The following is an 18,998-nucleotide window of genomic DNA, read 5'->3' on the forward strand; positions in this document are numbered from 1 at the left end:
CAGGTAATTCTGAGGCAAGCCGAAGTTTGGCAGCCGAGGCCTTAATGAATCCTGTAGAGTGCACACATCTGACTTCAACACAAAGGACCCAAATGAGGCATTAACCCTGATGCTGATGGAAATCACCTACTGAAAGAAATGGCAGCTGACAGAACAGTGGCAAACTAGTTCCCAACAGCACACAGCTGGAAATTGCCAGGATGTTAGTATCTGTTGAAAATTCATTTCATGCTTTTTCGACTCTGACCAGCCCCGTGAGAAAATGATCTGAAACCAGGGGAAAGTGGTACACTATCAAAAACCTTTCAGCTAATGAAACCTCCGCCCAGTTCCCAGAGCTCCTGGTCCAGGAGGCCACTCACAACTCCTCGTGTCTTGACAATAATACTATATAGTCTTTCCCCAGCAAAGCTCCATGCATGGAGCTACCCAGGCCACTTTTACAACTCCCCAGTTACCGACTTCTCTGCTACATCTCCTGATCGCGCGCCTCCCTGAAGGGCAGAAGGGCTGACAAACAAACCTAAAACCTACTTTCCAGATTCTTCAGGGATACCATTAAGGCAGGACCAATGGTGGTAATAAAGTCAAGCTCCTGAGATTACACAGCTGTGACAGAGATGGATATTCACTCTCATGAACGAAAACACCATGCCTGGCACAGGAACCGCACTGAGCCTCTCCCTTAAGCTACATAACAGGGACAGATCCCAGGAACCTGAGACTTGCATCTAACCAAGCGCTATACTTCCAAGTCTAAGTTCAGTCTCTAACACTATGGGAGGGGTTTAGGGGGAGAACAACTCCCATGAAGCAGTCACTGCTCTATTAGGGGGATAACTCAGATAAGACTTTGTGCTGCTGTGTTCTTTGGTGTGGCTTGTCTTTCCCTCTTAAGGGCACATATTCTAGCTATTCTTTGCTTTCCAGAGATATAGAGATATGAGATTCAACTGAGTTTAGGGGGGGGGGGGGGGGGGGGATCGAGACCAGAGATGGCCATTAAAGAAACATATTTAGAATACGCGAGTGAAGACGCATCTCACACACAAGAGAACACTAGATCAGATGAACCTAAAAACTTTATGCCATGCTTTCTGTCCTTGATTAAGAATGATGCTAGAGACATCACAGGGAAGCCCACACAAGTCCTCTCTGTGTCGGCTTAGAACATGGTAAGGGAAATGATGTGTAGCTCTCATATCTCTGGAACTTTTTTTTTTTTAAGGGACTGCTTTAAAAGCCATGTGGTATGCCAGTGACAATGACAATGGTGGCAGCAGCCATAGTGGGCCCCTCTGCAACACTCCACCCCAATTCCTATCTGAATTCTCACTGGGATTTAAAATGTTTACAGAAGCCTGCATCTTAGATCAGGGGCTCAACATGAAAATGCCAAGCTACCATGAGGTGTCTGAGTGACCAAAACTTAGGGACATAAATGCCTTCTTCTTAACCCTGATCTCTAAGTCAAAGGTAATCAGCTACCTATTCGTCAGGTACCCAAAAGCAACAGGGCTGAATAGGAGGCAGTCATAATACAAATGGCAAGCCAAGGCATGAAGTCCTTACTTCTCTGCTAAGGGGATATCTCAGGTAAGACTTTTGTGTGTTGCCGTTTTCTTTCCCTCTTAAAGGCATACAGTCCAGCTATTCTTTGCTTTCCAGATTAAAAGTTTGTTCTCTAAACTGCCTTTCCCCACATCACAGTCTTACCATAGACAATAGAGGAGTTAAAGGAAACAGTTGGTGTATGATACTGGTCCTTTACAAAAGACCATTGGCATATCTAAGCAGAGGCAAATGACCTTGCTTTTCTGAAAATTCCAAGAAAAAACCCACACATAATGATGAATTACTCACAAAGGCTGAGCCTAAAACTGAGAAGAAGAGCCAGACAGAAGGATGAAATGATGGGTAGAAGCCTGGGCCAGAAGAGGAAGGGAAGGCCTATCCTCTGGCTCCCTGAGTAAAAGAGGATTAACTATCTTGCATTGAGGTCTACTCCTTCCTGTCTTTGTGGTCAGTGATAGACAGATTGTGTGTATGTCCTCTGTGGGACTGGACTCTCGTGGTGGGTGATGGTGTCCTGTGAGTGCCCAGAGTGGGGAACTATGAAGAGCAACAATCCAATGGTCCAACAGGTATGATGAAGGGGTCTGCATGAGTTCTGATCTCTTAGCAAATTTGACTCCCTTTTGCTTTAAATAAGAGTACAAAGTCTGAAGGACACCAGATGTTCCTTTAAGGAGGGAGGAAAGAAACAGGTATGTGGCACCTACATCATGGACCGTAATGGCTCTGAAGAGATAAGCAGTGTTAGAAGAAGTCACTCATTCCAATCTGGATCTTTGGGGAGGAAGAAAGGCCCGTGCTCACTATTTTTTTCTTCCTCCTTTAGTTCATACTGTGTGCTGCACCTATTGAAAGAAAGGCAACAGCAGGAAAGTGGGGTAGGGGGGATAACAGGACGCAAACCAATAGCCTGAACTATCACATCCAAGATATGTTTGCTTTCATCCTTGAGTCGTTTCGTTGCCGTGAATTTGTTCATTCCTACTCACTTTCCAGGTTGTCTTCCACTTACAAATGGCACTCACTGTGATGGCCAGGCTTCCCTCACCTCATAGAAAGGACAAAACAAACAGGCAATCCTAGGAACCCCAGAAAACAAAGGTCATGCCAACCCCAGCCATGGCATCTACGGTCAATGGAAAATATGAGGACCCCACATCCTCTGCCGACAGGATTGCAGATTCCATCCTTGTTCATTCCCAGTGTCCCCAGTCAAGACTCACGATCTACTGGAGTTACATCAAACCCGAATTTCTTACCAGGCCTGCAGTTTACTATCTTGCAAGGCATGTATATTTAGAGGCAACCAGAGAAGTCAAGTATATGCCAAAATGGGAGATTTGAGAACTAACACTTCCTGTAATCCTCAGGAAAATCCTCCAAATAAATTTACAATTCACTGAACAGTTTACAAGGGGGAAATCTGTGATACGCACACATAGCCTCAGACCCATATCCAGAGTGCAGAGAAGATACTGAAATTCTTCAAAGGCTGCAAACACATTTGATCTTCCTACTTTGAACTGTTCCTTTCCACATGAAACATGTGCTTGCCTGCTGAGATGGCCAAGTAGGTGGAGGAAAAACAATCTCCCACTGCCCATCTATGATGTAGAATCTCTTAAGTCAGACACACCATTTCGTCCCTTCACCCCTGACCTGAAAAAGTGCAAACAAGAGTAGGCTATCTCACAAACTATGTCAGAGATCCCAAGTGCCTACCCACATAACTGTCCCTGAGAAAAGAACAGGCAGAATGGCAGAGAGCAGTACAGAGAGCAGCAAGTAGCTTCCAGAATAGCCAATGCCCAAGGAAGAAAGAACACTTGTTAGATCTATTAGATGAGCAAGCAAGCAAGAAAGAAATGCCATAAAATAGGATACCACATTTTAAATCAGATTAGCATTTTCAAAAAGACTACATTATCATCTGCAGAAGAGAATGTAGTGAGAAAATAAAATTATCTCCCTATGCAGATGTAGCTTCTAAGAAAAAGGAAATGCATTCAGAGGGGACTGTTGCTTTTCCACCATCTTTCATGTCAGATCCGGGTTTTATTGTAGACATTTGCCTTCAAATTAAAACTAGCCAACCCCTATTAAGAGCAAGATAAGGCTCTCCTAAGTCAGCAGGTCCTAGAAGCACAAATTAAATCACACCTTTTACTTAGCTCATCCTTTCGGATCAATAAAATTAAAATGCCTGACATGTAAGGAAAGGACCTTATCATCCTAGTTCTTTGGTGACTTTCTGGAGAGAGAGAGAGAGAGAGAGAGAGAGAGAGAGAGAGAACAAAGTTCAAAAAGTGTCGTGCACAGCAATCAAAATCTGCACCTGGATGACTGCATGTTCGTACCAGAGCCGCTCTTAACAACACGTCCTAACAATGTTCCTGTTGTGAAAATCTGACCCCACAGAGAACAAAGTAGTTTTTAAACTGATCACTACTACCACGGGGAGTACAGTCAATTATTGACACATTAATCACCTGTGTGCGATTTAGCAACTGTGAAGTGGAACCCAGGAGTCTGGATTTTGAACAAGCTCTCCAGTGATACGGAGGAGGTTCCTCACTCTCAATGAGATGCAAGAATCTAAATGACTTCACCTTGAATGTCTGGTCCCACCTTGCAGGTGTGCAGAAACCCCCCCCCCCAAAGGATTCCATTAATAATAATGGATGCTTACTGGGTAATTAGGTAATGTTCCAGACACTTGGCACATTAACCCATTGAATTCCCCCAGTAACTCTTTATTACCATCCTGATTTTACAGGTAAGAATCAGAATCAGAATCCTAGAGTAATGAAGTAACTTTTCAAGGTCACTGGGGCTTCTGGAGGAGCTGAGCTTTGAACCCAAGCAGCCCAATTAGAGAGCTTTAAAGGTAACTGCTGCTCACACTGATTCTCAATGAGATGAAGCAGGTATTTGGGGAAACTGGATGCTGGGAACTGAAGGGAAGGTGACACTAGCTAGCTCCTATGCGCCTTGGAAGAAAATGCAGAGCCCACAGAGGCACAATGCTTCCAACGTGGTCACCACCGGAGGGAATACATTAGTCAGTTACACTGTACAACCAGAAGGGGAAAAAAAATCCAACCAGCTTCCCCTCAACATCTTAGCAGATGTTCTCTGAACAGGTTACAACAGCCTATAGGCTGTAGGAACACTGTACAATGTCTAAGTATGGGGAGAGCAAAGATGTCTGGGACAGGACTTGTGGCCAAGACACTGAGGATGAGAATAGAATCCATTCCCTCTGGAATCTCTCCTTTGGCGATCCTTACTTCGTTTTGGCATAAAATCTAGCAGCACCTTGCTCTCAAAGCTCCTGGTGGAAAACCCGTATCTTTGCGGCAGAAATGAAAAGAGGAAAAGGCTTTGGTGTTGGAAACGTGCTTCGTGTCCCAGTCCGGGAGCTTGAACCTAACCGGAAGTACCCTGTGTGCTGCACCCGGTGACTTGGGAGCCCAGGACCAGCCAGGGAGTTTTGATGGCGCTGTCCGAGGTGCCAAAGAGGGCTGCGGCCACACTTTGCCTTCTGTGGGACTGAAGGCTGCTTTGTCTACTGCAAGCAAACGGAGATGGGGGCTGTCTGGAGGCGGGGTGTCCTAAGCAGGTCACAGCAAAGGGGAACCTAGTGGGTGGGAAATCTAAAAGAACTGTAGAAGGTGGTCGAGGGAAGGGACCTTCCCTGGGAGACCAGTAGAGTACTGCTCCAAGGAGTTCTTTGCAGCCGCCGCCGCAGCATGCAACACAATGCAATCAGTCCGCTTTGTGCAGCTCACTGACTGGGCATGACTGCAGGGACCGGACCCCTCCCCCGCCCCAAGCCCCTATCTAAATAGTTCAACCCAAGCACTCTATGGCCCGGATCATTCTGTGGAGGTGGGAGGGGGAGGTGAGAACTGGAGAACAAGGAGGAGAAAGGGAGAAACCCAGCCAGGGGGTGTCTGTGGGAGGATGTGAACAGCAGCAGGAAGCATCACTGCTTAGAGATGCTCCTTCGTTTCTAATGAGGTGCTGCTGCCTAGAAGCACCATGCGCCAGCCAATCCCAAAGCAGCTGAGGCAGGGAACTGGGGGGGGGGGGAGAAGAAGGCCAAAAACTAGAGGTTGGGGGCTGCAGGGGATGTTCAGGCCCTGGGGGGAAGCAAGATGCCTTGCAAACTAATACTTGAACCCCACCCCCTCCACCCCAGCCTCAGCTTTCTCACTGCTGCACACCTGAGAGGAGGGTTGGGGGGAGGGAGCATGGGGCAAAGAGGAGGAGTCTCTTTTGCAGGTGTATTCTTCCCAAGAACTATGCCTCCACAGGCACCAAAGTCCCTGTCCCCAAGAGGACCCCCCACATCTAACCTCAAAACATTGGCTTGCCTCCCGTAATCCCCTGAAACACCCTACCACCCTCAACTCCTAATGGCCTTGACAGGCATGCAAATTCTTAGTGCAGAGCAGGCAGGAAGCTGCCTGATCAGCAGCCTGCATTCAGTGCGCTTGGTAAAACCTGCAAAGATGTTTCTTCCATCTTAGCCTTTTACCCCCAAACCATCACCTCCATAGATGACTTACCCACTCTTTGTAAAGAGCAACAACCTTGGCTTTAGAGAGAAATTGTTTGCACACCTCTGACCCTCAGCTGATAGGTTCAGGCCCAGTAGATCTATGGTTCAGGATACTGGGAGAGCAGCCAGGTATGGCAAACATTAAGAAGCAAGAGTAACAATCCAGGACCAAGAAAGGATGAACACACCTCCTTGCCTGAAGAGAGAGCTCCAACTTTGAGCTCTTTGGGCTGGTGGTGACATGATCACCTCCCCTGACAGGCATTCACTTTCAGTAGAACTTAAACTTGGTCTCCAGAGTTGGCTGAGTCCCTAGCCCAACGCCTTTTTCATAAGTTCTCATGTGTCTTCTTGTATACCTGGGTCTACTCTTTGGAGCTTTTCATCTGACAAATCCCTCCCAGAGCCTCAACTTCTCCTCTGGCAGACAGTGCAAGTGTCTTCCCAGCTGGTAGGAATGGGAGCAGAGGGACTGGCTTAAGTGGTGGAAAAGAGAGAACTGATTATGAAAGAATCCTTGAGATTTGAGGTAAGCCAAACCACATGGAGTGCAGCTTCTGAAAGGGTTAGGACTTTGGGGGTGGCCAAGAAACAGACAAAGCCCAGAAAGAGGCAGATGTCTCCACACCAGGCACCTAAGTACACTTAGAGATTTCCACATGGAAAATAATCCCCCAAACCAAAAGTCTTACCTTGAAAACCACTACTGCCCAAATAGGTCTCCGGGGCATCAGGCTTGCCCCGTGGATGCAACAAGGTAGGGTGCACTTGAGCAAAGGGGCAAATTTTGGCACCAGGAAGGGGTGGGGAATAGATTCCATGCTAGGTGCCCCCCCACACCCGATGGAATGCAAAGGGGGAGAGGGAAGTCATGGTGGGTAAGAAAGGATATGGCCAATCGATGAGCTTCTTGGCGTATTTCCTGACAATGTTATCTTCTCCGAAGATGAACAGGGATCTGTTGACCGTGAAACAGTTCTGCCGGACTGGTATGGGGTTGTACAAAGCCATAGTCCGCGCCCTCTGCGCTTTTGACTGCTTGTAGGCGGCCGCCGGCCCCGAGGCCGGGACGGGGGTTCCTTGTCGGTTCCTGCTCTGGTCCGAGTCTCCATCGCCTGAGCCTGGCCTGCCAACGACCACCGCCTCCCCGAAGCGAGCCATCCTGAAGTTTAAACAGACAGAAGACACACAAAGGTGATCGCCGAACACCCGCACACAACAAGAGGCAGAAAAGACACAGGCAGGCTCAGAGCCTTATCCACACAGGCGCAGGGACCACCGCCTCTGGGGACCCCTGCAGGCTCTTCAGCCCTGCTCTGAACTGTTGAATCTAAAGGCAACCTCTGCGAAGGTCCATTCCTCAAGGAAAAAAGAAGAAGAAGAAGGGGGTAGGGCTTCTAGAGGGAATATTTTCCCCAAAATGCCAGCGTGGGGTGGTGTTCAGGGACCGGAGAGGGGTGGAGAAGGTTGGTCCTCAAACATAGCTCCTCTTCTGGCACACGTACCACCTGGCTGAGAGAAAGGCAGGCACTGGTCCGCTAGGTAACAGTTTGCTGATTTATTGGTCGGGGTGAGGGGTAGAGAGGAAGAAGGAGATGAAAACAAAAGAACTTTGAAAAAAATGAAAAGAAAAATAGACGAGGGCCAGCTACGGTGACATGCTTTAGAACGCCAGCCCCTGCAAGTCCATCTAAGAAATTCCACAGCCAAGACTTGGCTCTTTAAATCTGCCAGCGGAGATGCATCCAAAGGTTGGAGAGAGGGAGATGGAGGTGGGGGGAGAGCGGTACTAAGGTTCCTGCGTAAACCGCATCGCCCGAAAAATGAAGATGAGAAGTCGAACCAGCCGGAGAGGGGCAAATGACTTCACAGCTCCTGCTTTTGGGGTAGAAGTTGAGCAGCAACCAGAGAGCAGCGAAGCCCAAGTGCCAGCATCCGCCCAGAGCGCTCGCCGCCGCCGCCGCCGCCGCCGCCTCCCAGGATCAGCATGCAACAGCGATCCGCGGCTGCGCCGGGAAGAGGGTGGGAGAGCGAGCGAGCGAGCAAGCGAGCGAGCGGGCGGGCGGTCGCAGTGAGGAACAGGTTGCAGTCAGCCTAGCTAGCGATGGCAAGGCATAGGACTTAATCCACGTACCGAACTTCCTCACCAAAGACCAGCTCTTTCTCCTCCTGGCCTTCCTGGCTACAGAGAGCAGAGACGATGCTTAAGGGCAGGTTGAGGAACACAGCGCAGCAGCACAGCAGCACAGCAGCGCAGCAAGGTGGCCAAGGATCCGAGAGAGACGCGGGGGCGGGGCTCTCAGAGTCCAGCGTGGTGAGGCTGGTTTGGCTTGTGAATTCGTTTGACTAAAGGCTACCTAGGCAAGGGTCCAAGGAAGAGTCGCCGTTCCCTCAGGAGATGGAAAAGAGAGGCCCACTGAAGCTGGTGATGCCTGCAGACTCTCTGCAACAGATCAAAGACCTGTCCAGGAACACTCTCTTTGGTCCTAGGAAGGGTACTCAGGGCTGTGCCTCTTTCCATGCTCTGCATTTGGTTCTGTCGCCACTGCTCTAGTGGAGAGTAGGGACTTTGTGCACCCCACCCTAGGATCTTGTAGCCTCTGCTTTGTATCTCCTAGGTTCCACTACCATCATCAGGGACCCCCAGGGCAAAGAGAGTGCCCTCTTCCTAAACCAACACTTAACAGGCCTCATAGAGAAGTACCCTCTGCTTCTCTGGGACCTTCTGTCCTGTGGATCCTAAGGGACCTTACAAAGACAGCCTTCTAGATTGGGTTCCACTTTCCTCCTGGCAGGTGGCCCAGATATTCCAATCCCTAGACAGACAGCCTAAGCAAAGTGCCCTCAAAATCCTAACAAAGGGGGTTTCCCACCCACCACCACCTTTTACTTTCAACCAAGGTCCATTGATCTTCTCAAACCTACGTCATTAAAAAAAAAAAAGTGTCTGAGCTGCAGAGGGAGGAAATGTAGTCCAGAGAAAGACGCTCTGTGTTTAACAATCTAGTCCTTGCCTACAGGAGACTCCGTGGACAGTCTATCCCTGTCCCCTCCCATCATCTGCACTGTCTGGAACATACTTTCCTTGACTTATGCTCACCCTTGGCTTCAACACATAGTTGTATCCATAACCTTTTTACATAAGCAACAGAAGCGCTGAGGGCAAGGGCTGGCTGAAGACTAACCAAAGCCCCAGTGTTGGAAGTCACCGTGAGGGCAGCGCCCGCAGGCCTGAAAGGCAGTGTGTGAAATTAACTGACTAAGAGATAAAGTAGTGTCTGGGTGTTAGGCACGTGTATTCCTACTTGTATGTGTCTGTGCGTGTCTATGTGTGCACACTGATACATGTCTGTTGTATGAGAATGTTGAGTGTGTAGGTGTGTGTGATGGAAAAGGGTCTGTGTACAAGAAATGCAAAGAAATGGCCTCCACACAGGGATGCCTTGCAGTTATCCCTGCTCTCAGGAAGCGAGTGTTGACCCTGGGATTCATCGGAGTTTATTTCAGACCAAATCTCGGTTGGAAGTGTGCCAGTGCCACCTGTTATTGTGATCTCACTTTGCCGAGGAGCTTATTAGGAGACAGAGTAAAGGAAGGTGGCTGTGAGGTCTCACTAGATGGTCACCTAGACCAAGTGGCTATCTCAGAGCTCTGTAAACTTCATGGGACTAAAAAAAATCTGATCTTCCATAGCAGAGGAGCCATACAAACCATTCATTTAGCAAATATATTTGCGTACATTCCCCACAACAGACACTATTTTAGACACTGGGGATTCAATAATGAGCCATATGGATGATGACATAAATGATGTGTCTTTCATAACTTCCACGCGATTGTATAGCTTCGCAAGCTCTGCTCTAAAGCTCACTTCAATGATGAGACATAGCACCTTCCTCACCATGCCTTTGTGTCTGTTTGCTAAACAGGGCACACTAGCCTTTTACCTTCCACAAGTATTTCCGAGAAAGATTAAGGACTCCTGCCTTGTCTCTTTACCCAGTGAGCCAAAACCTAGTACTGATTCTGTTTCCTCTTTCTTCCATACTCTGTGATTCCCGAGACTGCTGAATTCTTTAGAGGCCTAGAATATGCAAGACAATACACTGGCAGCACCGGGACCTCCTGGGGCTGAACCCAGCCCTCCTGCATCCCCACAGAGCAGGTTTTACAAACATCTAGGCAGAGTTTACTCAGGAGCAGGAATGGCTCTGTGGTAGAGTTCACTAGGATTCTTGGAGAAGCAGTCCCAGAGGGCTAGGGAAAATATTATGGCATCAGTAGGTTTAGAAGGGGACTTGGTTTAAGGGCAGTAAAGCTGAAGGAAGGCATGTTCTCTTTTCCCCGTCAACCTGAATGTCACAGCTTTGGGAGCTTTAAGACCTATGGGTCTCTACACTGGCTTCCTTCTCTTCACTTTGCAACTTGTCAGGCGGATACCGTTTTAAAGATTAAATTGCACCAGTGGTTGATATAGCTACCAATGTACATAAGCCCTGCAGCTGGGCACTACTGTAGACCTCACAGCCCAGAGGAGCGTGAATTAAGGTGCTGATTCAGACCACAGAACAGCAGAGCTTCGGAGTCATGAGGTGTTGGTTCCGATCTGATAAAAGGCAGAGTGTAAACATCTAATGGATCTGATTTTCAGTTTCTAATAGCCATGCTACATAATTGCAAAGTGTATATCATCAAGAGGCGACACAATGATGCTAAGCCTATGGATGCCCTGCCTCCTACTCTGAAGATGAATTCTGTCCGGTGCCTAAATATTCCAGGAACCACACTAAATAGGGAACTATCAGGAGTGACCAGAACATTGCCATCATGATCCTTGTATGGAAATCTGGTATGTTTCCCCCTGGTTTTACTGTTCTCTTAAAGACCCACAAATGGAAGTGTGGAGAATCAGCAACTGATCAGAACTCTGGAAACCAGTTTTAAAACCCTTGGAAAACCCCTTTCTCAGCCTCAGAGAGCCAGAAGTCTTATTTCCCTGTTGCCAGAGCACCATCTACTGGTCACTCGTGAGACAGCACTCTGAGTACACGTACTTACTGCAGTACCTCAGGAACCAGCCTTGAGAGCTCAGAAGTCCTAAATCAGTCACCAGCTCTATGCCACTCTCAGGGGGATTTTGTCGAGATCTACACCCTCCATTTCACACTACCAGCAGTTCCTCTCACAGTTCCCAAGAAGTTCATACCCCCATATTGGGCACAAGGTTACCAACACACATACACAAACACACACACACACACACACACACACACACACACACACACACGGGAGGGAGGAGCAGAGGGGTGAGGAGGAGAGGGAGAGAGAAAGAGAGAGAGAGATCGGGGGTGAGGGATGCTCAGGATGTAACAGCCAAATGTTCTGCATGTTTCCCTGCAAGCTGTGATCTGCAGACTCAGAATTCAATAGGAGCAGAGGAAGCCAGTGAAAAACTTAACCAGATTATTGAACATATACAGATTATTACATTTCAGAATCCTTTTTCCTGTAGCCCTGATACTCCTATGAACAATTCAACTGTCAGACGAGATCGAGGGAGACTGACAGGAGTATTTTCAGCCTCGTATCTAAGAGAAGGGAGGCAAGGCCATTTCAGTGTCCCCAGACCAGGCAGGCCGTGGAGCACATGCCAAGGCATACAGGGTGGTGAGTTGAGAATCTACCCCATTCATTCATAAAGATCTTTCCAGACCTCACAGGCTTTGGGCCATCTTCATATAAGATTTTAGCCACTCATTGAGGAATCTGAAAATCTGGGCCTTGGCTGAAGACATGTTCCCCTCCCACCAATCCTGATCACTCTGCCTTGCCAATTACACTTGGATGGCTTGTGCTTAAACTATCAGAGGCCCCTTTGTTCTATTTTCTCCTTATTGAGCTTTTCCAAGAAATAGACTCTTATGCAAAACAGTGCTCTAAGGAACATAATGCAGAGAGGACTTGGGAGTGGGTTCCTAAGACAAAGTTGGCAGGAAACCTTGTGCAAATGCACAGCAGAGCAGAAGAGCAGGATGGAAATGCAGACATCTCGAGAGGCTGCTGGCATTCACAGCACCGCACAGCCTTGACTCTGGTGGAAAATGGAATTTCACATCCTTATATAACAATGTCCAGCCCTGGAACGAGCATCTCGCAGACCTGAGTTTGAGAAACCACAGAATACCAGTACCTATCAGTCGATCAAACAGCTGAAACTTGCCCAAAGGAGTTTTTGAGCCTATCGCTTGATGGTAACTCAACACCTCTTCAGTAGAAACAGCACTGAGGACACCTTACTGCTTCTTTGCTGCAGAGATGTGAGACATATCCTATTTGTTATCTGAGGCCAAGAAAGTAAGGGACTTTTCCAGTGACAGAGAGCTGGGAAACAGCAGTCAGCTCTCCTGATAATAATAAGCCTCAGATTCCTTATTGCAGTGGCTGCTGTTAAGGTGATGTATGTCAAACAATGTCTTCCTTGCTTAAGAGTTAGGTCACAGACATGAGGTTAGTATAACAGAAGAAAGGCATGAAGTCAAGTTAAGAGTCTCCCAGGGGATTAAATAAGAATACACCATACCAATGGACTGTTATGAAAGAGTGTTCGTTGATCTGTATATAGCTCTTGGAGTGGCACCTATCACACAGTAAGTGCTGTGTATCTTTCCCATGTCTTTTCTATGCCACTGAGACTGGGATAACACACAACAGGCACCTTGTGACTAATGGGTAGCTTTCTGTTTCAGAAAGGACAGAATATAGTCATTGAATGGCTTTGGTTTGAGGGCTGGAGGTAGATTAGGGAGTAGAGACATATAAGTGCCTAAGATAAGGTCAAAAAAGGAATAAAGCTAGGTGTGGTGTTATATACCTGTAATTCCAGCACTCGGGAAAAGGGAGGCAATCAGATTGCCACTTTGAGATCAGTCTGGGATACACAGTGAGCCCTATCTCCCAAACTCAAGGATGGGGATGTGGCCCAGTGGCAGAGTGCTTATCCAGCATGTATACAGAGCTTGGTTCAATACCCAGCAGGAAGAGAAAAGAAAAGTGCAAGACTGGGGCTTGCAGTATCAAAAAGCCAAAGGCCCATGCTACTTGAGAGGGCTGGATGTTCTGTTTACTGATTCATGAATTCAGAAACCACTTGGCACATATTCATAAAGCCCTTTTCATGTGCTGGACATTTCTCTTGGTCTTCTGGAGCTCAAAGATAAACTAGAAATGGTCTAAGAACTCTAAGAACAGAGTTTAAAGGAGAAACAGGGAAGACCATTTCCTGAAAGGCTCTCTCCTAGAAACAGCACATGGAGTGCACAGAAAGAGACTGAGAAGAAGACAGTCCTTTCAAATGAAGGCAACCAATGAAAGTAATCAGTCCATGATGCCCCAGCATTGTAGCCTGGGAGGACAGCCCACCATGTGAGAGCTCCGGCTGGAAACTACATACAAGATACATGGGGTCGACTATGCAACCTGCATTTCTATTTGCATGCCCCATGTCTGGAAGCACAGAGATGTAGCCTCACTTCTTTAATCCATTCTTTGGCATCAAATGTGATCACTGTCCAGCCTGAACAAACAAGCAAATATGTTGACCTACTAGATGTTAACTGCCATTGGGAAAGTCAATGGCAGCGGTTTAGAGCCTTTGACTGGAAAGACTGGATCTCGGCCCCATCTCTGCCCACCTCACCTCCTTACCTAGAGGACCACTTGTGCTGCTCTGCCAAGGTCAAGGTAAGTGAGAGAGACTCAGCAGAGCTCCTGTGCCTACTACTGAGGGTGATCAGAGAGTAGGAACCACTAACAGAAGCAGCCCGCCCCCTCACCCCACCCTCTTGGCCTCTTGTTTCAGGAAACACAACAAGGGAGCCCACATTCTGCAACGCTCACTCAGCCTACTTGGGCTTAGATTGATTCATCCATTCTACAAATATACAATGAGTGCAATCTGTGTACCAGGTACCGTGTTAGATGCCAGAACAAGTAAGGGGGTGCCTAGAAAGGGAAGGGTTCAGTGTGGATGCAGTAACTGCCATGCCTGTCTAGCTAGCTCCCCTTTCTGAAGGATTCTCTTGAAGGTTATGCTCCCAGAGCAGAGAAAGCAGCTTACAGCTGAAGCCCAGCCTTAGGAGGAGCCTGAGGCCAAAAGACTGCTTACCCATCATGCCTCTCTTGGTGCCCTCTGGGTGGGAACCAACAGCAGATTAAGTCACCAGCTGTCCATCACCGCACCCTCTCTCCCCCAGCCTCTCCTACACTGAGCTGCTGGTTGCACCCACTCGGTATAAAATAATCAGAGTGAATAAGGCATCTCCACATGATACGGACTCGAGGGCAGTTTTGAAATGCACACCTGTGAAGGACATTTGCTGGCGCTGCCTCTTCCACTCAGCAGAAACTGCGCTACAGCTCTCCAACGACCTGGGATGTTGTGTTGACGTCTGCTTTACCCTCGCCCATCCGTATCATTTGGTACAACTGGCTTCCTTTTCTTCCTACAGAACCACCCCTCATCTTCATATCCCAGTTACCAAATCTCCCAGTTTCTCACTCTTCTCATCTCTGGCTTTTTATTGCTCTCACGTTACTGTGCAGGACGCTCAGGGTCTCCTCCACCCCTTCCTCTTCCCTCTCTGCTGTTCTTCCCTTTGGGCTCTCATCCTTGCCATGTGCTCTCACTTCTACCCCCTTAGCTCTCATCTTTCGCCTCACCTCCAATGAAGTAACACGTGTCTTCTAATCATTCCAAGTTCGGTGTGAATTCAAGCCAAGTTCTCCTTCCTACGATTATAATTTTTATCCCTGGGATGCGGTTGCCCCAGCTAATCATTTAAATTGAGTGACTTCCTATTGCTTATAAAATGACCAAACTCCTTAGCCCACCAATTCAAGAAAATCTGGACAAGTTGGATCTTCCAGATCTTTCCCATGCACGTGCCAAGTGTGTCGTGCTCCACAGCTGCGCCGCAAACGTCGCACCCACTATTGTCTGAGATCATTTAGCACCTGTTGAGACTGATCTAGAACTCCCGCTTTTCGCTTCTCCAGCTCCAGCCACTGGTCAGTTGAGTTTCACCTGCCTATGTCTTTCACAGTCCCTCCAACTCCATGCCCCCCTCTCCTGTTCATTCACGGAACTTCATCTCCTCCATCTTATTACGTAGGATAATTGCATTTTATTAGCTTCATGGCAAGCCTTTACAAAGTACCTAGTCAAATGGATGAACAGATGTTTTTGCAACTCCTTTTGATTAAAAAGAAAGAAAGAAAAGGAAAGAAAAGAAAAGAAAACGATGCCTGTTTATTTACCAGTTAGGTAGTTAGGTATCTGGCCCTGTCTGGAGAACTGCCCTTCTTGCATATTCTGGATCTGGCTTTGGGTCTCTCTGCTTTATGGCCAGATGTTTCCAGCTGCTCCTTCTAGTGTAGAGATCACCTCCTCCTTTATATTACGAAGGGATGCTCACCTCTCCTGAAGGAAGTCAACTGATCCTGACCCACAGAATCTTATTACCACTTCAACCTCAGCTTTAAAAAAAAAAAGAAAAAGAAAAGAAAAGAAGAATCATCAAATTAGAAAGTTCCAAAGACTACCTCCAGCCTTCAAAGGCAGGGCTGAATAATATTGCCAAGTGGGTTGTGAAAGGAAGACGTTGAGATCCCCCCCCACATCAAGAAAAGTTTCAGAAAACATGAAACACAGAATAAAAGTTAGCCAAAAAACAAACAAACAGACAAACAAACAAACAAATGTCATCATCACGTCTCTTTCCTGAATAAAGAATTGCACTGGAAAAAGATATCCCACTGGGCGCTGGGCAGTGGTGGCGCACGCCTTTAATCCTAGCACTTGGGAGGCAAAGGCAGGCAGATTTCTGAGTTCGAGGCCAGCCTGGTCTACAGAGTGAGTTCCAGGACAGCCAGGGCTACACAGAAACCCTGTCTGGAAAAACAAACAAACAAAAAAAAGACATTCCAATCCCTAAATATAAAAATCAAGCAAACAACAACAAAAATCACACACAAACATGAACACGCGCGCGCGCACACACACACACACACACACACACACACACCTCACCCTAGATTCAGCTCTGATTCGATCTGCCACTCAGGTGTACAGACATGCAAGTGATTCTTTTATGCCGTTGAAAGCATTCAGACAGGCTTAGTTCAGCACTTGTAAATGTGAAGAATGACAAGCTTCTTAAGATAGTCAAAGGACTAAGTAAGAAGGAGGCCTGGGAGTGTGGTTGAGTGGGAGAGCACTTGGCTAGCATGTGGGAGACCCTTGATTCAGTCCCTAGTACTGAAAAAAAAAAGTTAATTAATTAATTAAACAGGGAACTGTGGAAAAATAATTTCCAATCAAACAAGAATTTCTCAAATATTTATTCCGTTCTAAGACCCTTGGCAAGTCAATTCCTGGAACATACACATAGACACACTCACAATGCCATACTCTAAGATACTTTGTTGTTTTTTAACACAACCACTTTGTTCTTAGTCACATTATTCGAAATGTGTGCATGTCAATAATTAAAACAATAATCCCAAATTTCCACATATGCTATTTTCTTTTATTCCCCAACAAATCACAACTTCATATGGCAAATTCAGGGCTATTAAAAAAAATCAGAAAAAAATAAAGCACACATCAAAGAAACAAAAGTTAATGTGATATGCATGTGTGAACTATCAGAGTGAACATTGGGTGTTACAGCAGAAGCCTGTAATCTCAGCACTTAGAAGGCTGGGGCAGAAATATTTCAAGTTCAAGGCCAACTATGGCTGCGTAGTGAGACTGCATCTTTACAAAACAATCAAGAGCCAATGAGACAGTTTAGCAGGTAGGGGCACCTCCAAGCCTGGTGATGCAGGTGAGTTTAATACCTGAGATCCACATGGTAAAAATAGAGAACTGACTCCTGAAAGTTATTCTCTGACCTCTTCACACACACACACAGACATACTCACACACTGACACAGACACACACACACGGGCACACACTCACACGTGTGTGACTAACTTAAAAAACAGAAAGAAAATATAATGTAACATATCATTTACATAATTAACATGCATATAATTTTTAAAGCAATAAATAATTACAATATACAGGCTTAGAGTAATTATAATAAATATTAAAAGCTATTAAGTCAAAAGCACTATTCCTAACTTTCTTTATTTCTCAGAATAATCTCATGGCATAGGTACTATTATGGTCCCCCTTTTATAGATATGAAAAGTAAGGCAAAAAAAACCAAACAATTTTCTGATAGGTGGTTAAGTGGCATAGAAAGTCAACCTAGGATTACCTAACTCTCATACCCATTATCTTAGCCTCTGTATGGCCTCTGACATCAACAGAGACTGAAGTGAGTTGCTCTATTTCACCATAATTCTACAATCCCAAGGGTAGAAGTCACATCCAGACTCTCTAGGTGGTGCTGACAGTGCTCAGAACCCAGGCACTGCAGCACACAACACTGCTAGGAGACTTATACCTCAGCCCTGCTTCTGTTTATAAACACTTGTGCAAAATAGCATCGCATCTCAGGGACTACCAGAAGAGCCAAGTGTGGCAACCAACCCTCAAGCTGCATTCTGGTACACGTTCAACTTCATCTATCGTCTCGCACTTTAGTCTCTCAGACCATCATCTGTCCTGCCAACATGCGTCCTAGTGCAAAACCTGTCTCAACTCCTCGAAACTCTTCAAGCCCCAAGAGTCATGCTGCTCCCCAAAATGACTCCTGACAAGTACAGTTTTGCACTTATCCATCTCTTTGTCAATGAATGGCCAAATTTATCTGAAATGCACTAACCCTTGAACTTTGTGTGGGTCAATCCCATAATCCTTTTGGAAAAAACTACTGGCCAAATTCCTGTGGGGATCAGTGAAGAAGTGAAAGTCAGGGAGGAGAAAGGGACAGTGCTCACTCAAAGCAGGAAGCAAGGATCTGTTGCACAGACCCCAATGTGACCCAGAATGGTGTATTCAGAGAATCCAGAGACGACACCAGGAATATCGATCCTGAACACCAAGAGTGACTTCAACTTTTTCATGAACACTTCTACTGCCAACGCAAGCCATGAAAGTATTCAGCAAATTTAAATCCTCCTGCCTCTCAACTTGTTTTCCTGCCTGCGCTCCAGCAGGTAAAACACCCACAGACTCACAGTGCTCTGGGCTGTAGAATTCACAGGAGTCTATAATGTTCAGGTTATTTTTAAACTTTCAGGCCACTCTCCCTCCCCACAAACAGCAGGCCTGCCATTTAGAACAGTGTTTAACCCACACCCCACCTGCTTTGAAACTTTAGCTTTTTTGTGTTAAAAGAAAAGAAGCAGTCCTTCAAACACACACACACACACAAAGGTGAAGACAGTACCAGCTGTGTAGGGGTAAAAGGTCCTTCTCACAGGATGATGTCAACCTTGTTACAATAGTTATAAAGACACTTAGTAAACTCAAGGGTCATATCACTGCAAGAGAAACTATTGTTGTATTTTCAGGGACACACACCAGGCATTACAGACAAAGTCAAAAGACAACTCCATGCTCCCAAATGGAGAATTATACTCACAGTAAGGCTTTCAGGATCTTTTATTTGTTCAGGGAACAAGGTAGGTGATACAATGGGTTCTGTTACAATTTTCTTCAAATTAGCTATCTTCTGTTTGGTTTAGTTTTGGAGAGGCTCTCACTGTGATCTAGGCTAACCTGAAACTCATAGTAAACCTCCTGCCTCCGCCTCTCAGGTGCTGGAATTACAGACATGAGCTACCATAACTCGGCTTTTAAGTTCTTTCCTTAGAGAAAAATAGTCAGGAAAAGGGAAGAAA

The 18,998-nt window shown here is 46.6% G+C and overlaps 1 protein-coding gene across 9 annotated transcripts in view; it reads right to left on the reverse strand.

Annotated features, from left to right (window-relative positions):
* Cacna1e (calcium voltage-gated channel subunit alpha1 E) overlaps positions 1–18,998 on the reverse strand; it is a 486,129-nt gene that overhangs the window by 322,486 nt on the left and 144,645 nt on the right. For 8 of the 9 annotated variants that reach the window (XM_029476855.1, XM_029476841.1, XM_029476834.1 and 5 more), the window contains one exon: positions 7,035–7,304. In XM_029476855.1, coding sequence (XP_029332715.1) covers positions 7,035–7,303 — 269 coding nt within the window. In that variant the 5' untranslated portion in view covers position 7,304. Of the gene's footprint in view, positions 1–7,034; positions 7,305–8,276; positions 8,358–18,998 lie in introns of those variants that run through there. The other variant, XM_021159492.2, reaches the window with a different exon arrangement.

This window comes from Mus caroli, chromosome 1 (genome assembly GCF_900094665.2).
Source record: "Mus caroli chromosome 1, CAROLI_EIJ_v1.1, whole genome shotgun sequence".
Classification (NCBI taxonomy): Eukaryota; Metazoa; Chordata; class Mammalia; order Rodentia; family Muridae; genus Mus; species Mus caroli.